We start from the raw sequence: 13,189 nt of genomic DNA on the forward strand, positions 1-13,189 counted from the left end.
GGCCGTAACTAAGCGAACGTCTTAGCGACCCTATTAATCATTTTTATACGATTTCTTTTTCGGTTCCGTTATACGGTACGGGGGAAATTATATGTACACTATACGCGTATAAAAAGCGCTTTCGTTAAGAAAGCAGAGTGGTCTCAGCTCCGCGACTCGTGGAAACTCCTTCGAAACAAATTGAACGGAAACCACGTTTGTGAATTTGGCAAAAAACTGTTCGAGTTATCGGTGTCGAGGTCGAGTTATATAGAGCCATTTATCATTGCGTGGGAACGGACCAAGCAAATCCATTCGAGTTAACCATGTGTTCGATATATCCGAGGGCGAGTTATCCATGTTTCACTGTACTTTCTTTAACTGCCTTAAAATCGACGAACAGTCAATTTCGTATCACATCTCCTTGAGTATTTTTAATGTCTCACATGATGGGACTAGAGATTTGGAATCATCTGCTCTTTGCCAGGTGTGATGGGTGTCAACTTTAACATGCTGTGAAGTATGCTCATTTTGATCATTAATATTAGTTATTACAACCGGACAGTATTACTTTATATTTGTTGAATCACAGTCTAGGAACTCTAATCTTTCACCTTCATTTAGCACTGACTGTTATTTTGACCATATTCACTGATTATGGCAGCAGTTGGTCATTGAATAGGTAATCACTTGCTGACAAATGTAACTAAAACGGGAGGCATGATTACCTAAATGTTATGGAGCATTATTTTAATTCACCGTAGTGGTTGGCTCTGTGTAATAAGTAGAAATTGAAGAATTGTGGTATATTCCACAGATATTAACATGAAACTAACTAAGCTTTGGTTTTATCAACAAAAATTGTGAAATGTTTATATAATGAACATGTCGTAAGTCTAATCATATGTTTGCAGGCAGTTTATTCTTTCACTTCATATAATGATGACGACGACGATGATTATGTTGATGATGATGTTGAAGGTGAGTCAGAAGTCCTAAAATTTCTCCAGCAAAGATTTTATAAAGCAACTGTCATCATAACTTTTACAAAAACACATCTCCAGCAAATACTATATAAAACAACATGCCATCTCAACTTTACAGTCAATTAGTCTTTTGTCATATCTACACTCTCCATGCTTTGGGTATCATTGTTCAACAGAGTTCATCATTTTATTGTTTTGAAGCACATAAATTATATCCGTGCTTTCACCATGTATTTCAGTACTTCAGGCTTTCGAATGAGCCTATATTCAATACACAAAGAATAATATAACTATGAAAACAGACTGTCAAATGTATGTCCTGCAATAAAAACACACTTGGTTGTGGTTCCCACAATGTGATGTCATAATTAGCATTTAGCGGCTGCGCTTTTCTGGGACAATCGGTGCTCTTAAACCCAAAGAGCGCTAATAATAGTCTATGATTCTAGATAATCAACAATGCCTGGGGAGTGGGGTAACACCTGACAAATACAAACCTGTGTTCTGGGTTAATAGATTTCGGGTGATTGTTAGAGTTCGCTTTTTTCATCGTTGTTGTAATAGTATTATTATCTGAAGAATTCGTATCGCTTTCCATGTTGCTTTCTAAATATGATTATGCTTCAATAAATATACTGTCGCTGATAAAAACAATGAAATCACATCGAGTAAATTGTGACCTTCAGTGACGTGGCCCTAGGGCTATATGTAAATTGCACTCTCGCGAGATCACGCAATGCTTGAAATTAATTAGCCTGAGTTGTGCCCCTCAACATCACAATAAAAAGGGCTAGTGCATAAAATCATCGGCAAAACATAGTATGGTGCTTGGAGTCTGAGCTATTTATCATAGAAATAATCTGTACATATAGAGAGTTAATGACACTGATTCCTTTGTCATCTTTGTTGGTTTTCTGGAATTGTCCTACCTTCGCCTGCCACTAGCATCATTATTGTAGTTGATAGATAAGCGGTAAGAGCACACAACACTGAATATGAAAATTGTGCCGTCATAATTTGCGAGCCTATACTGTTGAACATTTCTGTGGTAGAGCTCTGGGGAAATCCTATATACACCAACCGATGTCTGTCTCACCATGTCAAACAATGTCTCATTTGAAAGCCAAGATATTGAAAAACCTGAATAAGCCGAAACAGTACGGATATAATTGATGTGCGTTAAGCTGCGTGTACATGATATTTTGGTGAGACCTGATCAGTTGATTATTCAGAATGATCTTATATCAAAATGTTGACAAACAGTTGGCTAAATTTTAAATAGTTCCATTATCAACTGATATTTTCTTGCCGAAAACTATTGTAAGAAATAATAGTTTAAACATTGCTGAATATAGTTATAAGTTGTGATATAACAATTATTATACTTACAACTGATTAGAGAGTATTTTAAAGATGTGGTTGCGTCAAATTTGAGTTGATTTTAAAAAAAGTATTTTTGCTGTGTCTATCAGTCGATATGTTGTTTGTTGTGTTAGGCAATCTCATTGTCAGGATTTTTGAAGATTAACATCGGAAAATTTTAATCGCTGTAAAAACGCTAAGGTCAAAAAACATGCCCAGGCTTGCCCAAAATGATGTAACGCCTGATACAACCTGCCTCTATCTCTCGTATTCACATTGGCTATTGCGATAAAAGTCTAGTCCTACGCGGCTCTATTGGCATATATTTTATCTTGTATTTGCTCATGTTGGCTAGAATAAAATTTTAATACCAGCTACAGATACATTATTACCAATGTCTCAAAGGCCTCAAACAAGGAAAATTAAAAATATATGATATCATATATCATATAGGTAAAGTCTACTGTTATAGGTAGAGTCTATTATTAAAGGTAGAGTCTATAGTTATAGGTAGAGTATATTGTTATAGGTAGAGTCTATTGTTAAAGGTATAGTCTATAGTTATAGGTAGAGTCTACTGTTATATGTAAAGTCTATTGTTGTAGGTAGAGTCTATTGTTATATGTTGAGTCTATTGTTATAGGTAGTCTATCGTTATAGGTATAGTCTATTGTTATAGGTAGAATCTATTGTTCTAGGTAGAGTCTAGTTCCATACTAAGACTAAGTAGTGAGAAGACTTTCACGTTTATTTGTGAATATAACTTTCTGATTGCATAGTTACCGTAAAACCTTTATCTGAACGCCTTTATTTGATGCTTTATTTTCCGACCCTTCCTTAGAGTGGCACTTTATTAGAGGTAACATTCAAATTAAACACGTTAAAAAAATTAAAACGTTCATCTTACAACTATGTTTAAAAGATTCTATAAAAGCACATTGCACTCATCGTTGCAGCCATAAATACTTTTTATGTGCAATAGAAAAGAAGTTACGATTCTTGATCTATTTTAAGCCGAATTAAGATTATCGCAATCATGCTATCAATTAATATACTATAACCAGAGCTGTGCTACTCGAGTACAAATTCGAGTACAAGTACTACTCGAGTACCGATTTCAACTACTCTCTACTCTACTCGAAGGGGCCATAATATGGGATGAATATACTCTACTTGTACTCCCTTGGGAAGAAAGTACTCGGAATCTACTTGCAAACTTAAATACTCTACTCTACTTTACTCTACATCAAATATACTCTACTCTACTTTACTCTACATCAAATATACTCTACTCTTACTTGCACCAGGGAGTTGTCAACTCCCTGTGGACACATAATATTTCTCTTTACTTTACCTAGACTGTGATCCAATTTGTATTGTGTACTACCGGCTTTGTTCAGCACCACAATTTCTCTGTTTGTACTTTGTACGTGTGTAATGTATGTTGGAACAAGGGCTTTTTCTTATTGAAATGTCAATCCAAGGTCACATAGACTACTGAAATGTTGTGCAAGTAACATGGTATGATAGTTAAGTGTCTGTGAGAAGTGTCTGGCATCTTGATGAGGCCACATCGCGCCTCAATGAGCGATGCCGTTCTGGAGAACCTCATTTTCTGCAAATGCAACAGGCTGCAGGGCCTAGTATAAATAAAAAAACTAGAACCCGGAAATAGTTGGACATTGTACTCTTATATTATCATATTATTTTATCATATTATTATCATACCCTAATCATTATCATATTATATATATAGGCCTACCTGTACTGGTTAATTTGGCTGTTTTACTTGTTTGTTCGTTTTACTTTAATTTAATAAAAAGTACTTGATATTTGATTAATGTACTCTATACTTGTACTTGAAATTCAGAAGGAAAACTCTACTTGATCTTGAAATTTGAGAGATAACTCTACTTGTACTTGGAACCAAGTTGTGATACTCTACTTGTACTCGGAATCAAGTTGTGATACTCTACTTGTACTCGGAAGGCAGAAACATGTGTATACTTGTACTTGTACTCGATTTTGTTTTGAGTACTCACTTACTCTACTTGAACTGAAAAAAAGTACTTGAGCACAGCTCTGACTATAACGCTACTAATTTATTATTTTATAATAGTAACCATCAAATGCTACAATTATGTATATATTCAAGAACAAGTGACATAAGCAAATCATAATTTAAATAAATGCAGAAACAAAAATCAACATTTGTTTTATAAAAATATTTACATCATTCGCTCAGCCAGTTGTATTCTGATGGTTGCTTACATATGTAACCGTTCATCATCTTCTAGCCGTTCAATACCTTCCACAGTGTCTACTGACCTAAACTCTTCTGGACTGCTCAACTAGTCGATATTAGCATTCAAACAATGTTTTTAGCGGAGCAAAATTTTTACTAGTTGCTATTTTAAAAACTGTTCACGAAAATAATGGTTTACTTTTAGCCGGGTATGGCAATTCGCACTTCGCGCAAGTTGTTCAAAGCATCGTAGTTGCTAAAACTTTTTAGTATACGTCCAAATATCAAGACCGTTTTAAAATAATCACTAGTATTAGCCTGATACATATACTAATTATTTTGATGGTGTTGCAATCAAAGTTTTTAACGTTAAAACCTAAAGACTTGGAGTTGGAAAACGGACTTGGATGTGAACAGAAACAACAAACAAAATAATCGTTATTAGTATATTCGAGTCACTGTTAGCACATTTTTGCGGACACTTTTCTTCTGATCATTTGCTGTTATGGGTTCGTGAAGGTTAAGAATGTCAAATAGTGCTGGTCAAATAGAAGGGTCATTCAAATAGAAGGAGCATTTAAATTGAAGGGTTGTTTAAATAGAAGGGGCTTTTAAATAGAAGTAGTATTCAATTGAAGGATGGCACTCTGTTTTTCAACAATTCTCCCATAGTGGCGCTTAAATAGAGGTGGCGTTCAATCAAAGGTGGCGTTCAAATACAGGTATTACAACAACAACGTAGTTCTAACTGGATTCAAACATGATTTATTGTAAACTGGGTTTGAGAAGAAATAGATCAGACTTCCATTACTAGCCACAATGTTTGTGTGAGCATATATACAAACATTTTAATTTCTCTTACTACACACACGCAAGCGCGCACGCACACATACAATTTGTTTGTGGTAATATGGAATTTATCTTTCTTCATCTTGACGAAAAGACTACCTTGTGAGAAGCTCCTAGATATTCTGCTCTCTACATAGTTGTGCTCTCTCTGGTTTTATTAACACAATTGGTTTGTGGTAATATGGAGTTATTTTTCCTCATCTTGAGAAATAAAATAATTGCTCTGTGAGAAGCTTTTACATATTCTGCTTTCTACAGAGTTGTGCTCTCACTGGTTTTATTAACTAGTTGTGTGATCATGAGAGTCAGTTTGATGCTTGTTATGTTGACTGCATTATATAAAGTTACGATTTTGTGAACCTTCTTTCTATTAAAAATGATGAACTATGAAAAGTGTAAAGGGTGTGAGCCACTTTTAAATTTGCTGCATTTTCTTCCATCACAATTTTTTTTTCTAATATTAGTTGGCATACCACATCATTTTATTTTTTCCAAAGGATTCAGCAATTCAAATAAAAAACTTTGAATTAAAAAATGAAGGATTTTTAGTAATGCTATATATGAAGTTTTCAATTCCGAACCCAGTTTTGGCCTATTGCTGAAATAATTTTCAATACTTACATTCTGAATGTTTGAGATTTTTCAATTTTTGTCAACTGAATTTAAACCCTTGAATTTACCCCCTTTTCCCTTCAAAGCCAGGTCTTTTTACTATAGCAATAGTTGCTGACAATAAAAAGTGAAATGATTAAAATATTTATTATTTACATGCTCTTTCTTGAGTAACCAGCTGTTGAAATCTTATCGTAATCTGTAAAGAGATGACGTAACGATTATAGAAACTAAAGGTTACATGTGTATATAATGTCTTTTATTAAATAGATTTGATGTCTCTGTGAATAGTGATATTCTGCGTAGGCATCTGGTATCGGCACACTGGAGAGGATATTCCTCCTGAGAATTCAAAGCAGCTCCCACACAGACTCACTAATAAAGACATCCTAAAGGAGCTGGGGGAGAATTATATAACCCATATGATTGTAAAACGTGTGCCTATTCCTGACCTTACTCGAATTGCTCCAAAGCTGACTCACCTCACCCTGTGTGACCTTCCAGATGAATTCTTTCCTCTCAGGTATTTACATATATTCATAGTTATTATACAATTTATTAATTGTATAACAACACATATACCTCATATACCTACACATATACCTCATATGTATACTCCTTACACATATACCTCATATGTATACTCCCTATATATCTACCTCATATGTATGTATACTCCCTACACATATACCTCATATGTATGTATACTTCCTACACACATACCTCATATGTATTCTTCCTACACACATACCTCATATGTATACTCCCTACACACATATACCTCATATGTATACTCTTCACACATATACCTCATATGTATACTCCCTACATATATACCTCATATGTATACTTCCTACACACATATACCTCATATGTATGTATACTCCCTACACATATACCTCATATGTATACTCTTCACACATATACCTCATATGCATACTTCCTACACACATACCTCATATGTATCCTCCTTACGTATATATCTCATATGTATACTTCCTACACACATACCTCATATGTATACTCTTCACACATATACCTCATATGTATACACCCTACACACATACCTCATATGTATTCTCCCTACATATATACCTCATATGTATACTCTTTACACATCCACATCATATGCATACTCCCTACACATGTACTCCATATACATACTCCCTACACATGTACTCCATATACATACTCCCTACACAGCTAACCGTTTTTCAAGACTAGTGTGGACATACATAACAAAATTACTGTACCGCAATAAAACATCATTAGTAAGCTTAAGGTCAGTGCGCAGGCAAACCAAAGAGCTATGATATATTTGCGCGTAGTACATACTATCAAGCGATAAAAATACAAAGTGATATCCATTTCTTGTGAAAATGTTTGCGAGGGCAACATAGGACTGCACTGTCATCCTCACTTCAGCACACATCTAATAACATATTGGGTTGCTTAGGATACCACTGTCCATGATGGATTTTCCATCAACACAGTAATAATCATAGATGTAGTAATAAGAAAGGAAAGCATCGGTGCATTTTGACTCGAGTCATTTTGCTTGTTGAAAATAGAGACGATTCAATTCTTACTGGTAGGATGTGCTGAGTCAATTCGGGTCTACAGTAAGTAGATGATACCAGAGAACTCATTCATTTCATTTGGTAGATGAGTCTTTAAGCTTACTAGAGCAAGTGTGTCTCTACGAATAGCAGTCAGGCAAATCCATTTGTAAAGTAGGATTTATCTACCCCTGACAATGTCTCATTGACCCTCGAAGGTTACAGTGAGTGAGGGAAAATGATTTAAAATTGAATTCATGTGTAAAAGGTTATTTTCTATTAAAAGTAACTAAGTTTTTCAAACACTCATATAATTACTGTTTGTTCCACACTTGTATGTTTGTACTTGCAGGGACAAGTTAATATAGTTTGTTTAGCTTGAATATATTTTATTTTAATAAATTCAGAGATAATAATTGAAATACTTTTTCTTATTAAAGCAGATCCTTGTTCTAGTATTAGGATAAATTAAAGGTAAATTTCATTGCTAAATACACATGTGTAATCTCACCCGTTTGATAAAGTACTCACTCTGTGCTATGTAGGTTGAACACACTGACTGAGCTCGAGTCATTGGACTTATCATACAATTACTTCTCCCAAGGCCTACCCTCTTCAATTAGCCAGCTGAGATCACTAGAGTCACTTAACTTGTCCTCCTCTGATCTAAGTGATCTTCCTACATGGTGAGTCACATCGTCTTAAAGATTGACTGACAGTTTAAGATTTCATTGCATTAGCAGCAGCAGATAACAGATTACAGATTGGGTTTGAATAATTTGTACAATATTTGTTATTTATTGGTGTTTATGATAGTTCAATAATAATACGCTATATAGTTTTATTTTAATTGTTCGTTTTGTAAACCATATTATCTCACTGTGCTCAGTTTTCTATGTAGCAATGTTTTTTTCTTGTGTTGTAAATTGGATTAGAGCCAGAGTTGATGCATTCAAGGTCTTTTAACACTCACTCCTCATATAAATATTTCTCTGGTTATGTTATCCAACCCACTGATTTACACATTGATAAGTCCAGTCCAGCTTGAATATCACAGTCTTTCTGCAAGTAGTTGACTTATAGCATTGGTCCAACTTTATCCAATAGGAAGGTGACAAGAGCACATAACTAACCAATCTTATTAATCTTTTCCTCTAACAAGTTTAGGAAATCATTTCGGCCAAGTGATTTTTGTTACAAGGTTTTGTTCTATGTTCTGTTGTTTGAAGAATCTTATGATGAGAATTGTTGTTATGCTTCACCTACATTAGAGAAAGTAGGTGATGTAGGCATGTTAGGTGATGTCAGTAAGTCAGCAGACTAGCTTGAAGGAAGTCAAAGTTATGGCTATTTGTAGATGACACTTTGGTTCACTAGACAGTAGGAGGAACTGCTGAAAAGCCTGGTAGTAACTGTGTGTGATGTAAAGTCCTCAGTTATGAATACAATATAGCTGATGGCATATCTGGACAATAGAGCTTATGTTACGCAGAAGCAGGCAAACACCAAAGTAAAGCTACTCGGCTAGGCTAGTCTTTTTATATGGCTCTACTCCATAATTTGTTATACAATATACACAATATCTACTGTGTATATTGTAGAACTAATTTATAGCATGGGCATTGTAACTCGTGGGTGCACTGTAATAATTAATACATAATTTAGGGTGCGCAAGCGGAAAAAGGGTATACAGTATAACATAAGAGCAACCAAATGGTAAGAACTGTGTAGCTTTGTGGTTAGATGTGCGTATTTACAAACTAGCAGTTGCAATCTTCGCGAGTTCAAGTCCAGCACGAAGTGAAATTTTCATTCCGAGATATTAATAGCTATGGCTGGACAGACAGGGAATGACATACAACGACAGCCAGATGACAAACATTGAGATTTATATATAGATTAATGAGCATATATTATAAACTTTGAAATATAGGTTTAACATAAAGGTATCATGGGATTATATGATTTGCAGGTTGAACAATCTTACTATGCTGAAAGAACTAGATCTATCACACAACTCATTTACTGATGGTCTACCAGAAGTAATCAGCCACCTCCGCTCATTGGAGTCACTTAAAGTGTCTGAGTGTAAACTCACTGGGCTACCTGATGCGTAAGTCATATTATGTAAGCCTTTACTGCAAGTGTTCAGTCAACTCTATGGAATTTATAGATATGTTAGGATGCTACAACAGAAATTTTAGATGGTTTAAAGTACATTGATTGTTATTACTGTACTACCTAGTTATGTAAATGAAAGTTATTTGGAGTTGTCCATGGATGTTTTAACTGACTATTAATAATCCTATTCTTTTTGTACAGATATATTAAAACAATCTGCTTGGTTACAGAAAACCATTCATAGCAATTTTCTCAAGGAATCTGATAAAAAGTTCTGTTTGATTTCCATCCATTACTAAACTGGTTTCTTTTTTATTTGTTTATTATTTGCTATACTTGGATTGTTACAATCACCAGAAGTTGTCACCTCATGGGTCAATTATTGGGCGCAAATCATTTCAACCAGCCCTGATTACTGGCGGTTATTGCAGGTACTCTGTATGGTACCTGACTCATTCATTGCACATGGAATATTTTATGTTTAAAATTGTTGACTTCCCTGCCAAATCACTATGTATTTTTATACATATAGTGCTGTTATGACTGGCAGCAACTTTATTATCAGCTACAGACTCCTAGTACTAGCAATAGCTACTTGCATTGGTTAGATGTTAGCTTGTATAAATCAGCCGCTCATAGTGGTAAAAAGTGAAGCCAGCACCTAAATCGGTAGTTGTACCTGTTTTAAATGGTGGAGCCATTACTCTGTGATGAGGAAGCATTTTGTCTGGGCTATAAATTTCATGAGCAGCCAACTCCAAGATAAGCCAGTCCTTGCAATGACGTACCGTTAACACACTTATGGGAACACACTTATTTTCTTTAGTTATAAATATATTATTTAAAGACTTCTTACTACATATCTTCTAACCCTACTTTAAGTTTCTGAGTTTCTTCAGAACACAATGTATTCTTAAACCCTATGATGGCTGCTGACTACAACTAATAATCATATACATGTAGAATGTTTGGTTTCGTTGGAAAATAAATGCGTGTCGTTGCTCTTTAGTTCATAAAGTAGTTATACTGATGACCGAGTGTCATTTCCATTTGCAATCACAATTAAAAGACTGGATTTTAGTGCCTGAGGAAATAGAAGTTAATCTTTACTATAATAAGACCCTTTTGTATCTACGTGTACGAAGCTGAGCCAAGTGGCTCTCATCATGACCACTTGAGATGAGAGCCACTTCCTATGTAGTACAATTTGTTTTACTAACGCCGAAAAAAATGGTATACTACAAAATTGAACTACAAGGGAATCAAACCAGGATAGCCGTATTCCCAGCTCAGCACACTATGAAGTGTCCCACTGGACCACCTTGCAGCACCATGGAATATTTGTGTGCATAGTGATTACACATGATGATCTCTCACAAAGCATGGGACTGATTGCATATTAGTTCTAATAATAGAACATGCCGGGATGTACCAATCCATAAAGCCTCACATTTACATGGCTCAGATAAAGTATATTAGTTGTCTCACCTTGTAAGTTTTACCTACTGAGAGTCTTGGTTAGAAATTTGGAAGGATGGTTACCATGAATCTACCTTGTAACTATAGTAATATCAGCCTCATGTTCATGAATATGTTTAACAATCCGCCTCTATATAATAAAAAATTAGAAACATCACTGCTATCTAGAACATATAACACATCACTGCTATCTAGCATGCCTAACACATCACTGCTATCTAGCATGTGTAACAAATCACTGCTTTCTAGCCTGTGTAACACATCACTGCTATGTAGCATGCGTAACACATCACTGCTATCTAGCATGTGTAACACATCACTGCTATCTAGCATGTGTAACATGTCACTGCTATCTAGCATGTGTAACACATCACTGCCATTTAGCATGTGTAATACATCACTGCAATCTAACCTGCGTAGACACTGTATTGAGAATAATTAGATAATTTATATCATGGAACCTGTAGAACTCTTATGTAATGTTACTGCTCACTTTATTAACTTTGTGATGACTTTCTCATGATTGTATCTGGGTCATTCTAGTTTAATAGTTATGAGTATTTCCTACTATTTTATTTATAGTGTAAACCATATGAGATGGTAATTGCCATAACAGGATTTGTATACTTGTAGTATTACCAAATTTAATCAGTAAATTGATCTGGAATCTTCATATAGTAAATAGAAATATATAATCACAACATGTTTTATATTCTGTATAACTACTAGGTGAATACCAGGCGTTGCTCGAGTAATAAAATGTTTTTTTTCACAAATAGTAACTTTATTTAACCTACGTAACATTTAGTATTTTAACTTTAATATGAAGCTGTTTATTTATAGATTTGAATATTTGTGAACATAGTCATTCCCAAACCACCCAAGAGGTAGACACATGGCTCATTAATCATTTTTATGGTGACAGATTCCTCAGCGGGCATATCAACCACTAAAACTGTATGCAATTAGGACTATCTCAAACATTTGGTTCTTGTACACAAAGTTCATTATATGAAGAGTTTGACAATGAAAATATAACTTCTGTAAAACGGTTCATGAAAAAGGCCTTTTGTGCAGACCTAAATAATTTACATAAAAACTAAGACGCTGATTCTTAAAACACTATATTCAGTGTATGTTTAAAAAAACAATTTCAAAAGGATAATGACAATTAAACAAACTTTTGAAAACATATTACAAACTTCTAAAGTTGAAAAAGCTTTGTAAATGCAATAATTACTTATCGAATATACATGTAAGAGAGTGAGGAGTAGCTGATACTTATAATCTTACATGATAGTACAGTAAAGTAGTACAGTAGCCATGTTTGTTATAAAATGTGAAATCAATCACGAATTACTAATTTGTTATACGATATACACAATATCTACTGTGTATATTGTAGAACTAATTTATAGCATGGGCATTGTAACTCGTGGGTGCACTGTAATAATTACATAATTTAGGGTGTACAAGCGAAAAAAGGGTATACAGTATAACATAAGAGCAACTAAATGGTAAGAACTGCATAACTTTGTGGTTAGATGTGCGTATTTACAAACTAGCGGTTGCAATCTTCGCGAGTTCAAATCCAGCACGAAGTGAAGTTTTCATTCCCAGATATTAATAGCTATGGCTGCACAGACAGGAAATGACAGATAACGATAGTCAGATGACAAACTCTGAGATTTATATATGGATTAGTGAGCAGATATTATAAACTTTGAAATATAGGTTTAACATAAAGGTATCATGGGATTATATGATTTGCAGGTTGAACAATCTTATAATGCTGAAAGAACTAGATCTATCACACAACTCATTTACTGATGGTCTACCAGAAGTAATCAGCCACCTCCGCTCATTGGAGTCACTTAAAGTGTGTGAGTGTAAAATCACTGGGCTACCTGATGCGTAAGTCATATTATGTAAGCCTTTACTGCAAGTGTTCAGTCAACTCTATGGAATTTATAAATATGTTAGGATGCCACAACAGA

The 13,189-nt window shown here is 34.6% G+C and overlaps 2 protein-coding genes across 2 annotated transcripts in view; both read left to right on the plus strand.

Moving 5' to 3' along the window:
* The window catches only part of LOC137406854 (uncharacterized), a 269,187-nt gene that overhangs the window by 171,816 nt on the left and 84,182 nt on the right, over positions 1 to 13,189 (plus strand). The window lies entirely within an intron of this gene.
* On the plus strand, positions 637 to 13,110 carry LOC137406097 (leucine-rich repeat-containing protein 1-like). The gene is made up of 6 exons (XM_068092624.1): positions 637 to 645; positions 894 to 960; positions 6,340 to 6,556; positions 8,138 to 8,278; positions 9,565 to 9,705; positions 12,966 to 13,110. Exons 1-6 carry the CDS (start codon positions 637 to 639, stop codon positions 13,108 to 13,110), a joined length of 720 nt encoding a protein of 239 aa, XP_067948725.1.

This window comes from Watersipora subatra, chromosome 10 (assembly GCF_963576615.1).
Source record: "Watersipora subatra chromosome 10, tzWatSuba1.1, whole genome shotgun sequence".
Classification (NCBI taxonomy): domain Eukaryota; kingdom Metazoa; phylum Bryozoa; class Gymnolaemata; order Cheilostomatida; family Watersiporidae; genus Watersipora; species Watersipora subatra.

Excerpts from the sequence above, each read along its gene's own strand:
- LOC137406097 (XM_068092624.1), top strand. Across the intron at positions 961-6,339 it reads TGTTGATGATGATGTTGAAG|GCATCTGGTATCGGCACACT; the intron begins GTGAGTCAGAAG and ends TATTCTGCGTAG. Across the intron at positions 9,706-12,965 it reads CTCACTGGGCTACCTGATGC|GTTGAACAATCTTATAATGC; the intron begins GTAAGTCATATT and ends TATGATTTGCAG.